At 35.0% G+C, this 15,668-nt stretch overlaps 1 protein-coding gene across 1 annotated transcript in view; it reads right to left on the reverse strand.

Annotated features, from left to right (window-relative positions):
• Positions 1-10,118, reverse strand: part of ccdc186 (coiled-coil domain-containing protein 186) — a 33,509-nt gene extending 23,391 nt beyond the window's left edge. The window contains exons 1-4 of the mRNA XM_051123639.1: positions 10,001-10,118; positions 5,312-6,150; positions 3,385-3,511; positions 2,100-2,228 (exon numbers count right to left, since the gene is read on the reverse strand). Of these exons, the coding sequence (XP_050979596.1) occupies positions 2,100-2,228; positions 3,385-3,511; positions 5,312-6,129 (1,074 nt within the window). The 5' untranslated portion in view covers positions 6,130-6,150; positions 10,001-10,118. The remainder of the gene's footprint in view (positions 1-2,099; positions 2,229-3,384; positions 3,512-5,311; positions 6,151-10,000) is intronic.
• Between the last annotated feature and the right edge of the window lie 5,550 nt (positions 10,119-15,668).

The raw sequence follows: 15,668 nt of genomic DNA on the forward strand, positions 1-15,668 counted from the left end.
ATCTGGTTACCAGCCCAAATATACTTCTATAATAACTTGGGCTTTTACCATATTTAATGCATCCAAAGACAGTGAAAGGGCAAAAGACAGGCCCTCACATTTGACTGAGGAGTTTACATGAAAGTGAAGAGCTGCTGAACTAGACCTGCCAAATTAGGGTCATGTGAGATTTGAACCTATAACCATCTGGTTAAAAGCCCAAATATACACAATTCTATAATAGCTTGGGCAATTGACATTTTATATGACCAAAAGCAGTAAGAGAGCAAAAGAGAAGCCCTCACACTTGACTGGATCATGTGAGATTTGAACCCATAACCATCTGGTTACCAGCCTGAATAAACACCATTCTATAATAATGTGGGCATTTAACATATTTTAGAGTAATACAGCATTCGAAACTGTAAAGGGCCTACTTTTATTTGTCTGCACTCACAATATCAAAAAAACGTTGCAAATGGTGCTTTTATAAAATAAAGAAAACAAACATGATGCGCTTTCTGTTGTCTCAGGAACGCTTCACAAAAATGAACCGAAACTAAGCGAATTCATACCTCACAGACATAAGTATATCTACAGAAAGCTTTAAATTATTACTTAACGAAATAAAACAAACTCTTTCATTATGTAATCTGTACAGATGCATTTCTGTCTAAAGGCGCGTCCAAAGAGGAGATGGCGAGTCAGGATCGGCAACTTCATCCTTGCGACAAGAGAAAACAATAATTCAAATATCTCCTTACTATTTCCCCCGACACATGCTCGCGTCAGGTGTAGACACGGTGTGAGTTTTTTAATGAGTTACGTTACAGCCCTGCTTGTTTTTAATGTTTTTATGAAATCTCTGTATTGATCATATCATCATATTATTTACTGCCATGCGAGCCTCAAATTAAAACTTGGCGAGCCGTGCAATTAGTAACACTGGAATATAGAAACATAGGCTACTGCAGTTTAGAATTACTATTAAGAATTTCACTGTTCTTATAGGTAAAAACTTGCAAAAATACTTACCTCAGTTTAATTATTTCTCACCATTACACAGTGTAAATTGTGAATTGCATGCACTAAAAAAGCTGACAGAATGCACTTTCTATTCTTGTTTTGCACTACTTCAGTTACATATACATGCTCATTTAATAAAACTAAACACTAAACATTTTGTATTTGAAACAATAATTTAGTTTTATCTAAATTGTTTTTGTTGGGTTTTTTTAATGGGGGCAAAAGAAAATCATGTTTTTTATTATTTAAAGCAAATGCAAACAATATCGAGATATATATCAAATATCGTAAAAATTGACAATATCGAGATACAAATCATGTGAGATTTGAACTTACTGGTTAAAAGCCTGAATATACACTATTCTATGATAAGTTCACATTTCACATATTTTATGCGTCCACAGGCAGTGAAAGAGCAAAAGAGAGGCCCTGATACTTGACTGAGGAGTTTACATTAGGGTGAGGTGCTGTTTGAACAAGTCCTGCCAAACTAGGACCAAGTGAGATTTGAACCTATAACCATCTAGTTACCAGCCCAAATATACACCATTTTTTAAATAACTGGACATTTAACATATTATATGCGTCTAGGCGCAGTGAAAGAGCAAAACAGAGGCCCTCACACATGACTAAGGAGTTTACATGAGAGTGAAAGGCTGTTTGAACCCAAAACCATCCAGTTACCAGCCTGAATATACACCATTCCATGATAACTGATTCTATGATAAGTGAAAGTGTGAAAGACCAGCCATCACACTTGGATGAGGAGCATACATGAGAGTGAAGGACTGTTTAAACAAGTCCTGCCAAATCAAACACAACTGTTTTTCCACACTTTGCACACATTTTTATGACGTTAACTCTCAGTATCAGAGTGCTGGACTTTACATTGACCCACAGTTGTGTGGAATAAAAAAATTATGAGGACAAAAAGACCAAATGGAAACAATCCCCCTCTTTCACTTTGTGCAAACAAGATATTGCTGCAGGACTGACATGATTTCATTTTAAAGACCGATTTAGAAGTAATTTAGGCAGTGCTCTTTTGCAAGAAAGACATTGTACGGAGTGTCTCCATGGCGGTGACCTCTCACCTGTTCAAGTCGATAGGCCATCTCTCTCTGCAACTGTTGAATGGCATTCTTAGCGGCCTGATCCTGGTGAACCAGTTTGTCTCTGGAGTCTTTTAGCTCCTTCATAAGTTCCTCCACCCGGCTTTCAAACTGGTAAAACAAGAGAGGCGATCATTTAAAAGGCCATGACTGTGGTAACCATAAACATACTCATAATGATGACAAAAGAGGCAGTAGCATATCAGTGTTTACACGCCCAGCGAGTGCAATATGACCTGCGTAACACGTCATCTTCATTTAAATGTGAAGTTCTGGAGAACTTATGAAAATAGATTCAAACTAAAACTTAAATAAGAAACAAAGCCTCCATTCAGTTTTAAAAAAATAAATAGTTCCCTTTCTGGCGACTCTGTGTAGAAACCAAGTGTTACATTTTCTTCACAGTGCTACTATTGAATGAAAGTAAACAGAGAGGCAAGGATTCATTCAGAGGAAGCGTTTGTCTGTGTGGCCTCAGATGCCTGGTCTGACTATGAGGAGAAACCATGACAACAAAACGCACACAGTAGTTTCACGTCATTACTGCAACACTTAATTACGGCTTCTTGACCTGTTCGCCCCCAGGCCGCTCTGTTTGATCTGTGCTATTACTCTCTGTGAGGGGGCTTTTTCAGATTGAACCGAACTATGGTTTCTCGTAGTCTAGAGTCGCTCTCAAACAAACCCGCTCTTCCAGTATCAGATGAAAGCTCTTCAGCAAACAAGTGTTCTGTAATCAGTGCACAAGGGACCGCCATGGATGGCCATCCACATACTGAAGAGGCATTTAAATAACAAATAACGCCATTGGGATGAACATACCTAGAATCTGGATACACTAGAAAGGAAATGGTAACAAGAGCATGGATATAGAACAGCTGTTTTCAACATTTATAATAAGAAATGTCTCCTGAGCACCAAATCAGCAAATTAGAATGATTTCTGAATGATCATGTGACACTTAAGACTGGAGCAATGGCTGCTAAAATTCAGCTTCGACATCACAGGAATAAATTACAATTTAAATTATATTCAAATAAAAACACATATTAAATTTAAATAATATTTTACTGCTTTTAATGTATTTTTGCTCAAATAAACGTAGTCTTGGTAGGACCTTTTCTGTTTTTTCTTCAAAAACATTTACAATATATGAAAATGAAAGCAAATTTCAAGCTAAACTGTTTCCAATTGTCAAACAAATAGATAGTCAGGTTATCCAAAACACAAATAAACACACAAACACAAAATTTATGACTGCTATTACTTTCTTAATGGTGGAAAGATGTTGTTTCTCTGTCTCCATCCTCTTCTTCAGCTCATCCCTCATGTTGTCTTTCTCGGAGCAGATGCCCAGAATCAGCTCCTGATGTTTCTTATTCTCATCAAGTAATCTGGAAAACAGTTACCAGCTGTCACTACCAATGTCAGTTCATTGTAATACACTGGAGCTGTTGTACCCTGTAATAACGCTGCTTCTGTTGTGTCCATCTGTTATTTTCTTATCAGTGAGAAGAATGTGTAAAACTGGTGATCAAAACCACATCAAGGACAACAACTAATCACTTTCAGTAGCGTATTAGGCACCAATATGTACCGTAATGTAGAAAAGACCATGTGATATTAGCAGAAGGAACAGGTGTCCGTGAGCAACACCCATCAGACAATATTAACAGCAGGCCAAGCACAGCAGAGCTGTGGACCGCTTCCAATACGCAAGTCAGCCAGATGCCCTTGCAAAAATTAATAAAGCAAGAACAGAGGGGGGGTTTGCAGCCGAAAGGCTAAGGTTGATCACAACATAAAATAATCAATAGCACCATGGCAAAAGAAATCATATTTTACCCGAGTTGTGTAATGAGTTGAACATGCAATGAACCATGAAATAAAACAAAACCAATGTCATTCTATTGCATGATCTTCAATGTCTGGATGCAAATACAAAACATAAAGCTCAAACATCATTATCAAATCATTCACTATTGCCAAACGTGTGAACTCAAATTAACATCTGACTCATTTAAATGAGGTATAATTACTGGATAAGTAATTATTCATATAATAATAGGCCTAGTTAAACTTCACAAAATCCAAAATGTATTTTGATTAAATATTTATTATTTTTATTATTTCTTAAATAAACAATAGTTTAAAATTTTACACAGTCAAAAGTTTTTTTTTATGTTTTTTTTAAGAAGTCTCTTCTGCTCACCAAACCTGAATTTATTTGAACCAAAGTACAGCAAAAACAGTAAAATTCTGAAATATTTTTATTATTTAAAATAACTGTTTTCTATTTTAATATGTAATTTATGTAATTTTAAAAAAACGTAATTTATTCTTGTGAGCAAAGCTAAATTTTCAGCATCATTACTCCAGTCTTCAGTGTCACATGATCCTTCAGAAATCATTCTAATATGCTGATTTGCTGTTTAAGAAACACTTATTATTAATATTATTATTATCAATATTTAAAACAATTGAGTACATTTTTTTCAGGCATTTTTGATGAATGGCAAGATCCAAAGATCAGCATTTATCTGAAATTAAAAGCTTTGTAACATTATACACAATACCATTCAAAAGCTTGGAGTCAGTATATACAAAAATAAATAAATAAATAAATAAATAAATTGAGCAGCAAATTAGAATATTAGAATGATTTCTGAAGGATCATGTGACTGGAGTAATGATGCTAAAATTCAGGTTTGAAATCACCGGAATAAATTACGTTTTTAGATATATTTAAAAAAAACAGTTATATTAAATAGTGAAAATATTTCAAAATTTTACTGTTTTTGCTGTTCTTTGGATCAAATAAGTGCAGGCTTGGTGAGCAGAAGAGACGTCTTAAAAAAAAAATTCAAAATCTTACTTTTTTACTTTTTGACTGGTAGTGTAATTCTATTGTAATTTTTTTTGAAAAAATTATCATCTTTTTTTATGGAAATCTATATAACTCTGAGAAGTCATTAACTCATTTCCTTGATTAGCTACAGCTTACAGGGGGTGAATGGGTGAATACATTTTATTGCCACACGCTGGCAATGAAAGATAGCTAAGTGTTATTTTCACGCAAGAAAGAATGGCAAATTAAACAAATGATTTACCATCTCCTGTTGCTACAAATCTAACAGTAATGTACTATAACCTCTCTTAAGCTGATTGAAGTGAGCTATTAATCAACAGCCTACCTCTTGATGGCTTTCTCCTGTTGGGAGTACTTGTATTGTACACACTTCTCAAACAAAACCATGGAGTTCTGGTCCTTCTGAAGCCCATTAGGAGGACTTCCCTTACGGATGCCATCTGACTGACTGCTCAACAGCTCATCCTCCAGCTCATCCAGCAGAGACTCCTGAGACAGAGAGCGCTGGATCTCAGACAAAAGTTTCCTGCTGCAGTCTGTGTCATACGGGTTCACGTTGGAGTTGGATTGCGAGTTTTGGGGTACTGAAACAACATCAGGCAGTTCCTCACTCTGAGGAGTCGGTGTAGGAGTCAAAGGAGTTCTGTCAAGGTCTGTTGGCCCATTCAATGTATCCAGCTGTGTGGATGAAATTTCATCTGTCCCATTCAGAACAGATGGAGAAGATTCCTCAAGCTTATTTTGAGTCCCACCTTCTGGTTCTTCAAGGCCAGAACATTTGGGTTCTCCATCAAGAACAGCAGGAAGTGATTCTACAGCACTGTCGTGAACAGCTGGTGGAGTCCTGGCATCATCAATGGAGGCTGTTCCACTGTCACAGCTTGTGTTCCCATCACCCTGTGCGCTTTCTCCAAGTCCTTCATCCGGCTGGACCTTCATGTGTATGTCTGATCTCTGAGCTTCTGAAAGAGTAACATCCAGCTCAAGACTGTCCAGCTCTGTGTCTTCCTCCTGTTCTTTTAAAACAGGTTCACTCCCATTGCTGAGGACATCGGTTGATCCTTCTGGAACCACGCTGACCTCTGAACTTTGGGAGGGGTCAGAGGCAGGGGTAAGTTCGTTCTGACAATCCGACGGCTCCATGATCTCCTTCAGCTACTGGCACTGGAAAACACAACACACAAAATTCAGTCACATGTATGTAAAGTCAACTGACTGACTGGTTACTCATATAATAATAGGCCTAATTAAAGAAAATCCAAAATAAATAAATAAATAATAATTCAATTACACAGTCAAAAGAATATTTATGTTTTTAAAGAGGTCTCTTATGCACAAAGAAGCCTGTATTTATTTGATCCAAAATAAAGCAAAAAATAGTACAATTTTGAAATATTTTTACTATTTAAAATAACTGTTTTCTATTTGAACGTATTTTAAAATGTATTTTTTTCCTGTGATTTCAAATCTGAATTTTTAGCATCATTACTCCAGTCACATGATCCTTCAGAAATTACTGTAATATTTTGTTTGCTGCTAATAAAACCTTTATTATTATGTTGAAAACAGCTGAGTAGAATTTTTTTCAGGTTTTTTTAATGTACAAAGAAGAACAGCACTTATCTAAAATCGAATTTTTTGTAACATTATAAATGTCTTAATAATCACTTTTGATCAATTTAAAGCATCTTTGCTAAATAAAAGTATTAATTTCTAATTTCATTCCCCCCACCCTCCAAAAAAAAAAAAAAAAATTATACTGACTCCAAGCTTATGAATGATCATGAAAAATATACTAATATACTAAACTGTTTTAAATAATGGTTTATTGAAAAGCAAATTAGCATATTAAAATGATTTCTGAAGGATCAGGTGTCACTGCTTTGATCACAGGAATAAATTACATTTTAAAATATATTCAAATAGAAAACAGTAATTTTAAATAGTAAAATATTTCAAAATGTTACTGTTTTTGCGATGCTTTGGATCAAATAAATGCAGGCTTGGCGAGCAGAAGAGATTTCTTTAAAAAAAACAAAAATCTTACTGTTCAAAAACTGTTCACTGGTGTAAAATAATGTCAAAATTCAATAACTTTTTTTTATTATTATTATATGTGTGTATTAGTGGTGTCAAATGATTAATCACATCCAACATATACATTTTTGTTTACATAATATATGTGTGTGTACTTTGTATATTTATTACGTATATATAAATAGACACACATGCATGTATATATTTAAGAAAAATATATTATGTTTGTATATGAAATATATTTATGTATAAATCAAATTATATAAATATAAATATACACACATAAACACATTAACATTTATACTGCATGTGTATCCATTTATACATAATAAATATACATAGTACACACATATATTATGTAAACAAAAACGTTTATTTTGGATGTGATTAATCATTTGATAGCACTAGTGTGTATTTAAAAGACAGTTAGGTGTCATTTTAATTACAGGTAAAAATTTCCTTTTCCTATCACCATCCCATCATCAACGGATAACCAAAAATGTGACTTTTATGATCAACAACAAGAAGCCACCATAAAACATCTCTTATCAAGGAATCACCAGTTCAAATAAAGCAAAATAATCATACGGCCATTTTAAATGATCATATTTCCTTCTCACACCAGGAAATAAGGATGTTGTGTATGTTGGTACAAACAGTTTTGTCACACCTGCTGTCAGGACACTGCCATTAATAGAACAAGCAGTAGTTTACTATAACTATCCAAACAAGCCCACACACTTCCATGACTGAGGCGTGGTACTCCCTCGCAAAATAGGAACACGGCTCTCCTTCCACCTGGAGGCAGTTTTGTGATGCCAGTATTGTGAAACTAAGGTAGCCCTACCCTTCTCACACCCTACTGGCTTAATACGTCATTGTATTACGATTCAGAGGATTACTGTATTCCCAGCTAAATACCTACAGATGACACTAGAGTGCACAAAAGGAAATGCTGTTTGCCATTGAGGAAAAAGACACTGATTTTGTGTGATTCACACTGCATGAGCGAAACTGGGGCAGAAGCTGATCCAGCAGGATAAACAAGAATGTGTTACGAATACTATCAGGATGAGTGTTACAATAAAGACCTATTTTAAGAGCTCGCTGTGCGAGTTAACCAATGTGCAAGAATGGACCTTGACCTGAGCACCTTGAGTCCACATGAGGATCATTTTTTAATCCTTGCATTGCAGGTTCTTTGCTGTTTCTCTTTAGAAAAAAAAAACATTTTGCAGAGGAGATTAAAATTTTATTGTCTTATTTTTACTTGTAATCCCTTTAAGCCTCTTTAAGTGTGGGCATGTTTTTACAGTTGGGAAACGCAGCATATCCCTTTTTTATCTGTCAAAATGTTGAAGAAATTAAAAATAATTTTAATTATCCATCCACGTTTTTCATAAATTTAATGATGGAAAATACTGGTTACCATAACCAGTGTAATATTGTAAAATCTACTATACAAACTCTGCAAACAGCATTGTCAGCAAAAAATATAAAATTTTAGTTTTAAGTGAACTAGTATGAGCATAAATGTGACCCTGGATCACAAAACCAGTCATAAGTAGCACGGGTATATTTGTTGCAATAGCCAACAATACATTAAATGGGTCAAAAATCATTAGGATGTTCAGAAAAGATCATGTTTCATTAAGATATTTTGCAAATTTCCTACCACAAATATAACAAAACGTAATTTTTGATTTGTTATTTGCATTGCTAAGAATTTCATTTGGACTTTGAAGATGATTTTCATTTTTTTGCACACAGATTTCAGATTTTCAAACAGTTTTATCTCAGCCAAATATTGTCCTATCCACCATACTTTTAAATGACGCATAAATCTCAATTTCATAAAACTGACCTTTATGACTGGTTTTGTGGTCCAGGGTCACTAAAGACTACACACAGACCATCACGAAGCAATCATTATTTTAACATCCTAATAAAATGCATTCTTGCAAAGTACACACATACTGATTAAAAAAACAAGACTTGTCTTAGTAGGACAAGATGTGCGGCTGCCAATAACTAAAACTTTAAAGGTCACCTGCTTCTCATGGGTATCTCAATCAGACATTGTCCATTGTCAGCTAGCACCAAACTGAAAGGTTTAATATTTCTCACTCACAGACACCGTGAAGTATTCACTGTGAAAGCTGTTAAATAGATGATAAAACTTTATTACAATTGCAGGCATATTTTCTATTTTAACTCACATGAGTCTTCATGAGTTAAGCAATTTCCTGGCAAGGCTGACTTCCTTTTTACCCTTTTCTTATCTGTATTTGATCTGTCTTTGTTTTGTTATCTTCAGTTTTACACAAAACATTAGTGTATTTCTTCTGTAATTCTACAGGGGGAGGATGAACTCAGCCCACAAAACACCATTGCCACCTATTCTTACACCAAACATTTTATCTATAAACGGCACTAAAAAAATAACAGTCAATAAGAGCTGTAACAATCATTATATTATTTATTTTGAGTCTGATGACAGATACTGCTGTTCCCACACAGGTGCAGTTAGCTTTAGCATTTTGGCTAACCTGTACAAATATATCACATTTTACGTGTTTATGAGAAAATTTACACTGAAATTAAAACAAATGCGGGATTAATCTAACTAATGACAGAATGGTTAATTGCTTAAATGCTTAAAAATACATAAATACACTAAAAGTAGCTGTGTGAGCTGTGGTGGAGATCTAGTCCTTGATAACAACTTAACGTACACAAGCTGATCAGTTGAGTTTTAACAGCCATAATCGATTGTCACAAGGTATTTAGCTTGGTACCATGCTGTATAAGAGTGTATTTAATGTTTCTATAGATTTTAAGTACATAACAGTGACAATAATAGTATGTAAGCCAGCTGCAATTGAGTTCACCCACTGCCTTAGCTTTCAGGCTAATAAAATAAACATTCGCTTTTATGGTTGAGATCTGCATATTTTAGTTTAAATATGTAGCTTACCGGTTATGTTAAATCCATTTAAAATGCCATACACCAGCTGCCGTGATAAACAGTGAGTGTCAAGTCCGTGCGAGTGATCTCCTCCCGAGGTGACACATCAACAATATGGCCCCTGTACGCATTGATAGCGACGAATTACGAACTCCGAGACGGGAGGAAACCAGTTACGCAGCTCGCAGGATGAAATACCGTCGACAGGGGGAGCCAAATCGGCCCAAGCCACCTGTACAAGACTGTTTTGGGGGGTAAAACCATGCGTACGTAATTAAGATTTATTTGACCAGAAGAGTGTTAAAATATTGGTGAAAAATATACTGGCGAAAATGTACATTTTTAAATGTTATGGCATCATCTAACAAACACGGACGTTATACACTGTATGGTTTACATCTACAACCAGGTCGTTATGTGGCGTTTTTATAGGCTGTTGCTTCTAGGTTTACTGTATTTCTGTTTTGTCGCTGAATATATATATATATATATATATACACACACAGTATATTTACACTGTAGATACATTGACTATATGTGACCCTGGACCACAAAACCAGTCATAAGGGTCAATTTTTCAAAATTGAGATCAATACATCATCTGAAAGCTGAATAAATAAGCTTTCCATTAATGTATGGTATGTTATGATAGGGCAATATTTGAGATACAACTATTTTAATATATGAAATCTGAGGGTGCCAAAAAATCTAAATATTGAGAAAATCGCCTTTAAAAAGGCCAAATGAACTTCTTAACAATGCATATTATTAATCAAAAATTACGTTTTGATATATTTACAGTACGAGATTTACAAAATATCTTCATGGAACATGATCTTTACTTAATTTCCTAATGATTTTTGGCATAAAATAAAAATCAATAATTTTAACCCACACAATGTATTTTTGGTTATTGCTACAAATATACCCCAGCGACTTAAGACTGGTTTTGTGGTCTAGGGTCACATATTTGTTTTACAGCCATCAGTATTTGAGGACAACATTGAGCTTTATCTATAAAAATATGGAAAATAAAACTGGCCTTTTTTATCAGATTATTTGGGGGGGAATTGCTGATTAATTAATAATCAAGCTAATTTGTATCCCTAGACATTATTATGATTTATGAGTTGTTAACTACCCATTATATAAATGCAGGCCTTAAAAATGTATTGATGTCGAATAAACGAACATAAAACACAACAGCTTTACTATCATCCTTAGGTGAAACCACAGCATTCTTTCATTTTCCAAATGGAATCACTTGTTGGGTTGGACAGCCAGGATTCATTACAGGTACATAAAGGAGGAATATCATGGACTTTACTTACTCCAAGTGGTTTCTTTCTCTTTATGTCCTGCTCTGCTTTAGCCAATTTCTCTTGCATTTTCCTTTTCAAGCATACAATGACAGGAAAGACAGGACAGGAAAGGAGATAAAAACTAGTCACTCCTAAATTCACTCCTTAAAATAAATGAAGATTATTTGTTTTATTTTTAATGAGAGAAAAAATCAAAACCATATGACCAATCGAACTGGATTATTGATTGAAAATCAGTATATGTGAACCTGGACCACTAAACCAGTAGTAAAATTTCAAGTTTTTGAAATTGAGATTTATACATTATCTAAAAGCTGAATAAATAAGCTTTCCATTGATGTATGGTTTGTTAGGACAGGACAATATTTGGCAACATTATTTGAAAATCTGGAATCTGAGGGTGCAAAAATATTGAGAAAATCTCCTTTAAAGTTGTCCAAATAAAGTATTTAGCAATGCATATTACTAATTAAAAATTAGGTTTTTGATATATTTATGGAAGGGAATTTTCAAAATATCTTTACTTATATTTACATGATCTTTACTTAATATCTTAATGATGTTTGGCATAAACGAAAAATATAATATATAATATAATATAATATAATATATAATATATGATAATTTTGACCTATACAATGCAATTTTGGCTACTGCTACAAATATAGCCATGCTGCTTAAGACTTTTGTGGGCCACATATAAATCTTGCCAGAACCTCTGCAACTTTCTTCAATTTGTTCATACCCAAGTTTCTGTTTGTCCTTGGTGTCTGTACTTACAAAATAAGACAAGTTAAAACAGAATTAATTACATATGAGCAGATCTGTTGTTTTTGCTTTATTTGGTCAGCTACTGGACATTTAACAAGCTAGAAAAAGGACAAAAAAGGCTAAAAAACAATGTGAACAAAAATATGTATGTGCATATATACAAACAAGATTCATTCAGACTCCAAACACAGATTCGTTCAGTAGATTCACAACCAATTAAATGCTACTTTACAGGCCGCACTCAAATGTTACCACCTTGTGCTATAGTCAGTCTGTGGAGGCAAGAAAAGCCATCAAAGCAGTTCAGTGAACAAAAAGTATGATTCAGTGCAAGAATGATTCGTTCACTTAAAGGATTCATTCATGAACCACTAGCATAGAGCAGTTCCTAATACTGATTCTGGCATTAACTGACACCACTATATACACACACAGATGATGAATGCATAAGAAAAACTGTAAATGTGGTAACTTAGAAGCATATAGTACATGTAACATAGAGCTCACGCTGCTCTAATTGACTTATTGATGACATCAGGTGTTGTTTACGTTCAAATGAATCTCAACATTCTATGTCAGTACAGCAGCTTGAGTTGATATTTGAAAATCAACACATTGTTCCTGAAGCATTGAATTCCTGATCAAGCTCTGTTACAAGCTCTTCACAGCTCTACAATTTGGTGAGTTTCAGTAATTTGTTGGGTTTGTGAAGTTTTTCTTGATTCATTAGCATGGAGCAGCGTCGCACAAGAAGAACCAGAGCTCTTCCTTCACACCTGAGAAGCTTTGTAGTGGAGGGTGTCTCTTCCATTCGACAGCCATGTGAGCTTTCACAGCTGGCATCTGTTGTCAGGTTGGACCACTCTTACAGCTGCATGCCTGTGAAAGCCCAAAGACCAGCGGTCTGGAAGAGCGCTACATGAAGAATGCTGCTGTCCTTCCCGACATCCATCCAGCAGCATCAGACTCTTCAGAAACACCTCTGTGTAAGCAGGAAGAGTCTGTCTCCATTCATGGCCACAGCGTCCAGGGCTACTAGGACATTTACCACTCTGTGGCTGAGCCCTTGATGAAGATACGCAGTGGCTGCCCCCTCACCTGGCTGGGACTGACCATTAAGCAGTGTCTGTGGGAGAAGCTCAGCTGCCCCTCACTGGTGGAGACGGATCCCTGATGGACGCATCCTGATCAGCGAAAGCTTCTCCACCAACAACAGAAGCTTCGCTCCTCGAATTGATGTGGACATTAGCGAAGAGCCCCTGCCTGAGGAGCCCAGAAGAAAGAAGGCCAGACACTGAGTCATCACAGTGTCACCTGGAGCTTGAAGTATGTAAATACTGTATATATTGTATATAGTTATATAGTAAGTTTATAGTTTATGGAGTAAGTTTTATTTCCAATTTTATATTTTTCAGCACATGTTCTGATTGGTTTTCAGTGCTCTGTTATGTGGTTGTCAGGATGTACTGAGTGGTTTCCTGTGTGTTCACATGGTTTTGCCAAGGTTTTCTGTGTGGCTGTTAGATTGTTTTGCAGTTGCTGGCCTCCTCTGAGTGTTGCATTGGTTGTTAGTTGTGTTATGCGTAGTTGTTATTATGCGTTATGCGTGGTTGCTAGTTATGAGTGGTTGGTTGTTTTGCGGTCGGTTTTAACAGTTCGGTTAGGGTAGGTTAGGGTCTCTCACATGGTTTGCAGCTTGACGTGCTGTGAGGGCTTGTGTGCATCAGTGATGCTGAGAGCTACGCCACTGGTACTTCATAACTACTGGTAGGGTCTCCCATAGTGGACAGGTCTCAGCTGAGATGCCAGACGAAGACAAACCACCTGATTCTGGAAAGCAGCAGATTGGCCTGATGTTCCTGGCAGAAGATCACAGTCTAATGTATACAGGTAAGTCAGACAGACAAAGTATATAACATTTGTCAGTTGAAGCTAGTAATTCATTTTGCTGTGAAATTGAAGGTTATTAAATAAGTAGTTTTGGTTTCAATTTATAATTAGTTGATATAATTAGTCAATTAAAATATTTAATTACTATTAAGTGCATGAGTTATTCAACATTATCAGCTTTTGAAATATTTTCTTACAAAATACAAAATGCATTTAGACCCTTTTCAATGAAAGAAAACAAAAATATGTAACAATATTTTATTAACATTTTGCAATGAAACTAATTAAACTAAAAAGTTAAAACTAACTAAAACTAACAAAAAATAAATAAAAAAAATAATTGTACTGAAAAATTAAAATTATAAATTAGTGTAAACATTCATATTTATACATTTATTTTACCATGGCAATAAATCCACTTTAATCTTATCCAATAAAGAATTTTAATTTACCACCCCATTAGTTACTGTTGCTATGTCTGACAAGTCATGGCCAGTGTTGCCAAGTCTGCGGTTTTCCGGTGAAAATGAGCTAGTTTTATACTGCTGCTGTGGGTTTTGACTAAATTTTTGGGGTGATTTTGACATCCAAATTCCCCTGAAACATGACTGGACTAGTTTTGGTTGTAACTGAATTAGTTTTAAGTTCCAATTGGGCTGGTTGTGTTACGCAGACCTGGCAACACTGGTCATGGCTCTTGCCACACATCATCACCCAGTCTATGATCATCACGCAGCGAGAAATACATTAAGGACTAAAGAGGTGACAACTTGCCGACAGACAAGACAGTGGAGGTTTGGAGGTTTCACTCTTTTTTTTTTTTATTTTTTTTTTAATAAATGTAAACAATAATTACCGTTTTGTGGCTCTTTAATTAGTCGTGACAGATCGCTGTAGCTCCTCAGTTCAAGCGGAACCTGAACAAATCTCTTCCTACTGCTTACAGCACGAAAATGACTCGCCATTATGATTGGTCAGATTGCCTGTCAATCAAACTCCCTGTGAAGGGTCAATTATTTAATTATATAATTTGTAAATAATTATATAATTTGTAATTAGTTAAATATAATTCATATATACATTTTTAAAAATGTTTTAATAATTGATTTAATGATAACAATTATTAAAACAATCTGTAGGTGTCAGTCTTGAGCAGACCATAATGCCATGGTATCAATCCTACACTAAAAACTGAGCTCATGAAATAATAGCCTTCTACAGATAATAATTCAGTATGTTTAATTACTGCTTTTCAGAAATGATTGTGTGGTGAATTCTTTATTTAGAGATAGCTATTAATTTCATACTTATCGAATTACGTAGAATGCTTTGCAACGGCATATTCACAAGAAGAATTCACTGCGCATTCTTATCAGTAACATTGTTCACATTTGTTTGAATTCTTTTTGCAGAGACAAGCTGCACATTTACAGTATGTTGTAAATTACATGTAAATTAAATTTAATTAGCCTACATGTAAATTAAATGTATTGCTGTACATTTACAATATGTTGTTGTTACAGCTCCAGTTTTATTAAAATTATATAGACTACTGTCTGTAGGTGTCAGTCTTGACCCGTAATGACGTGGTATCAATCCTACACTAAAAAACTGAGCTCTGAGCTCATGAAATATTAGCCTTCTACTTATAATTCAAAAATAAATAAATGAATGAATAAATAAAAGTTTAAAAC

This window comes from Labeo rohita, chromosome 12 (assembly GCF_022985175.1).
Source record: "Labeo rohita strain BAU-BD-2019 chromosome 12, IGBB_LRoh.1.0, whole genome shotgun sequence".
In the NCBI taxonomy this organism is placed as follows: domain Eukaryota; kingdom Metazoa; phylum Chordata; class Actinopteri; order Cypriniformes; family Cyprinidae; genus Labeo; species Labeo rohita.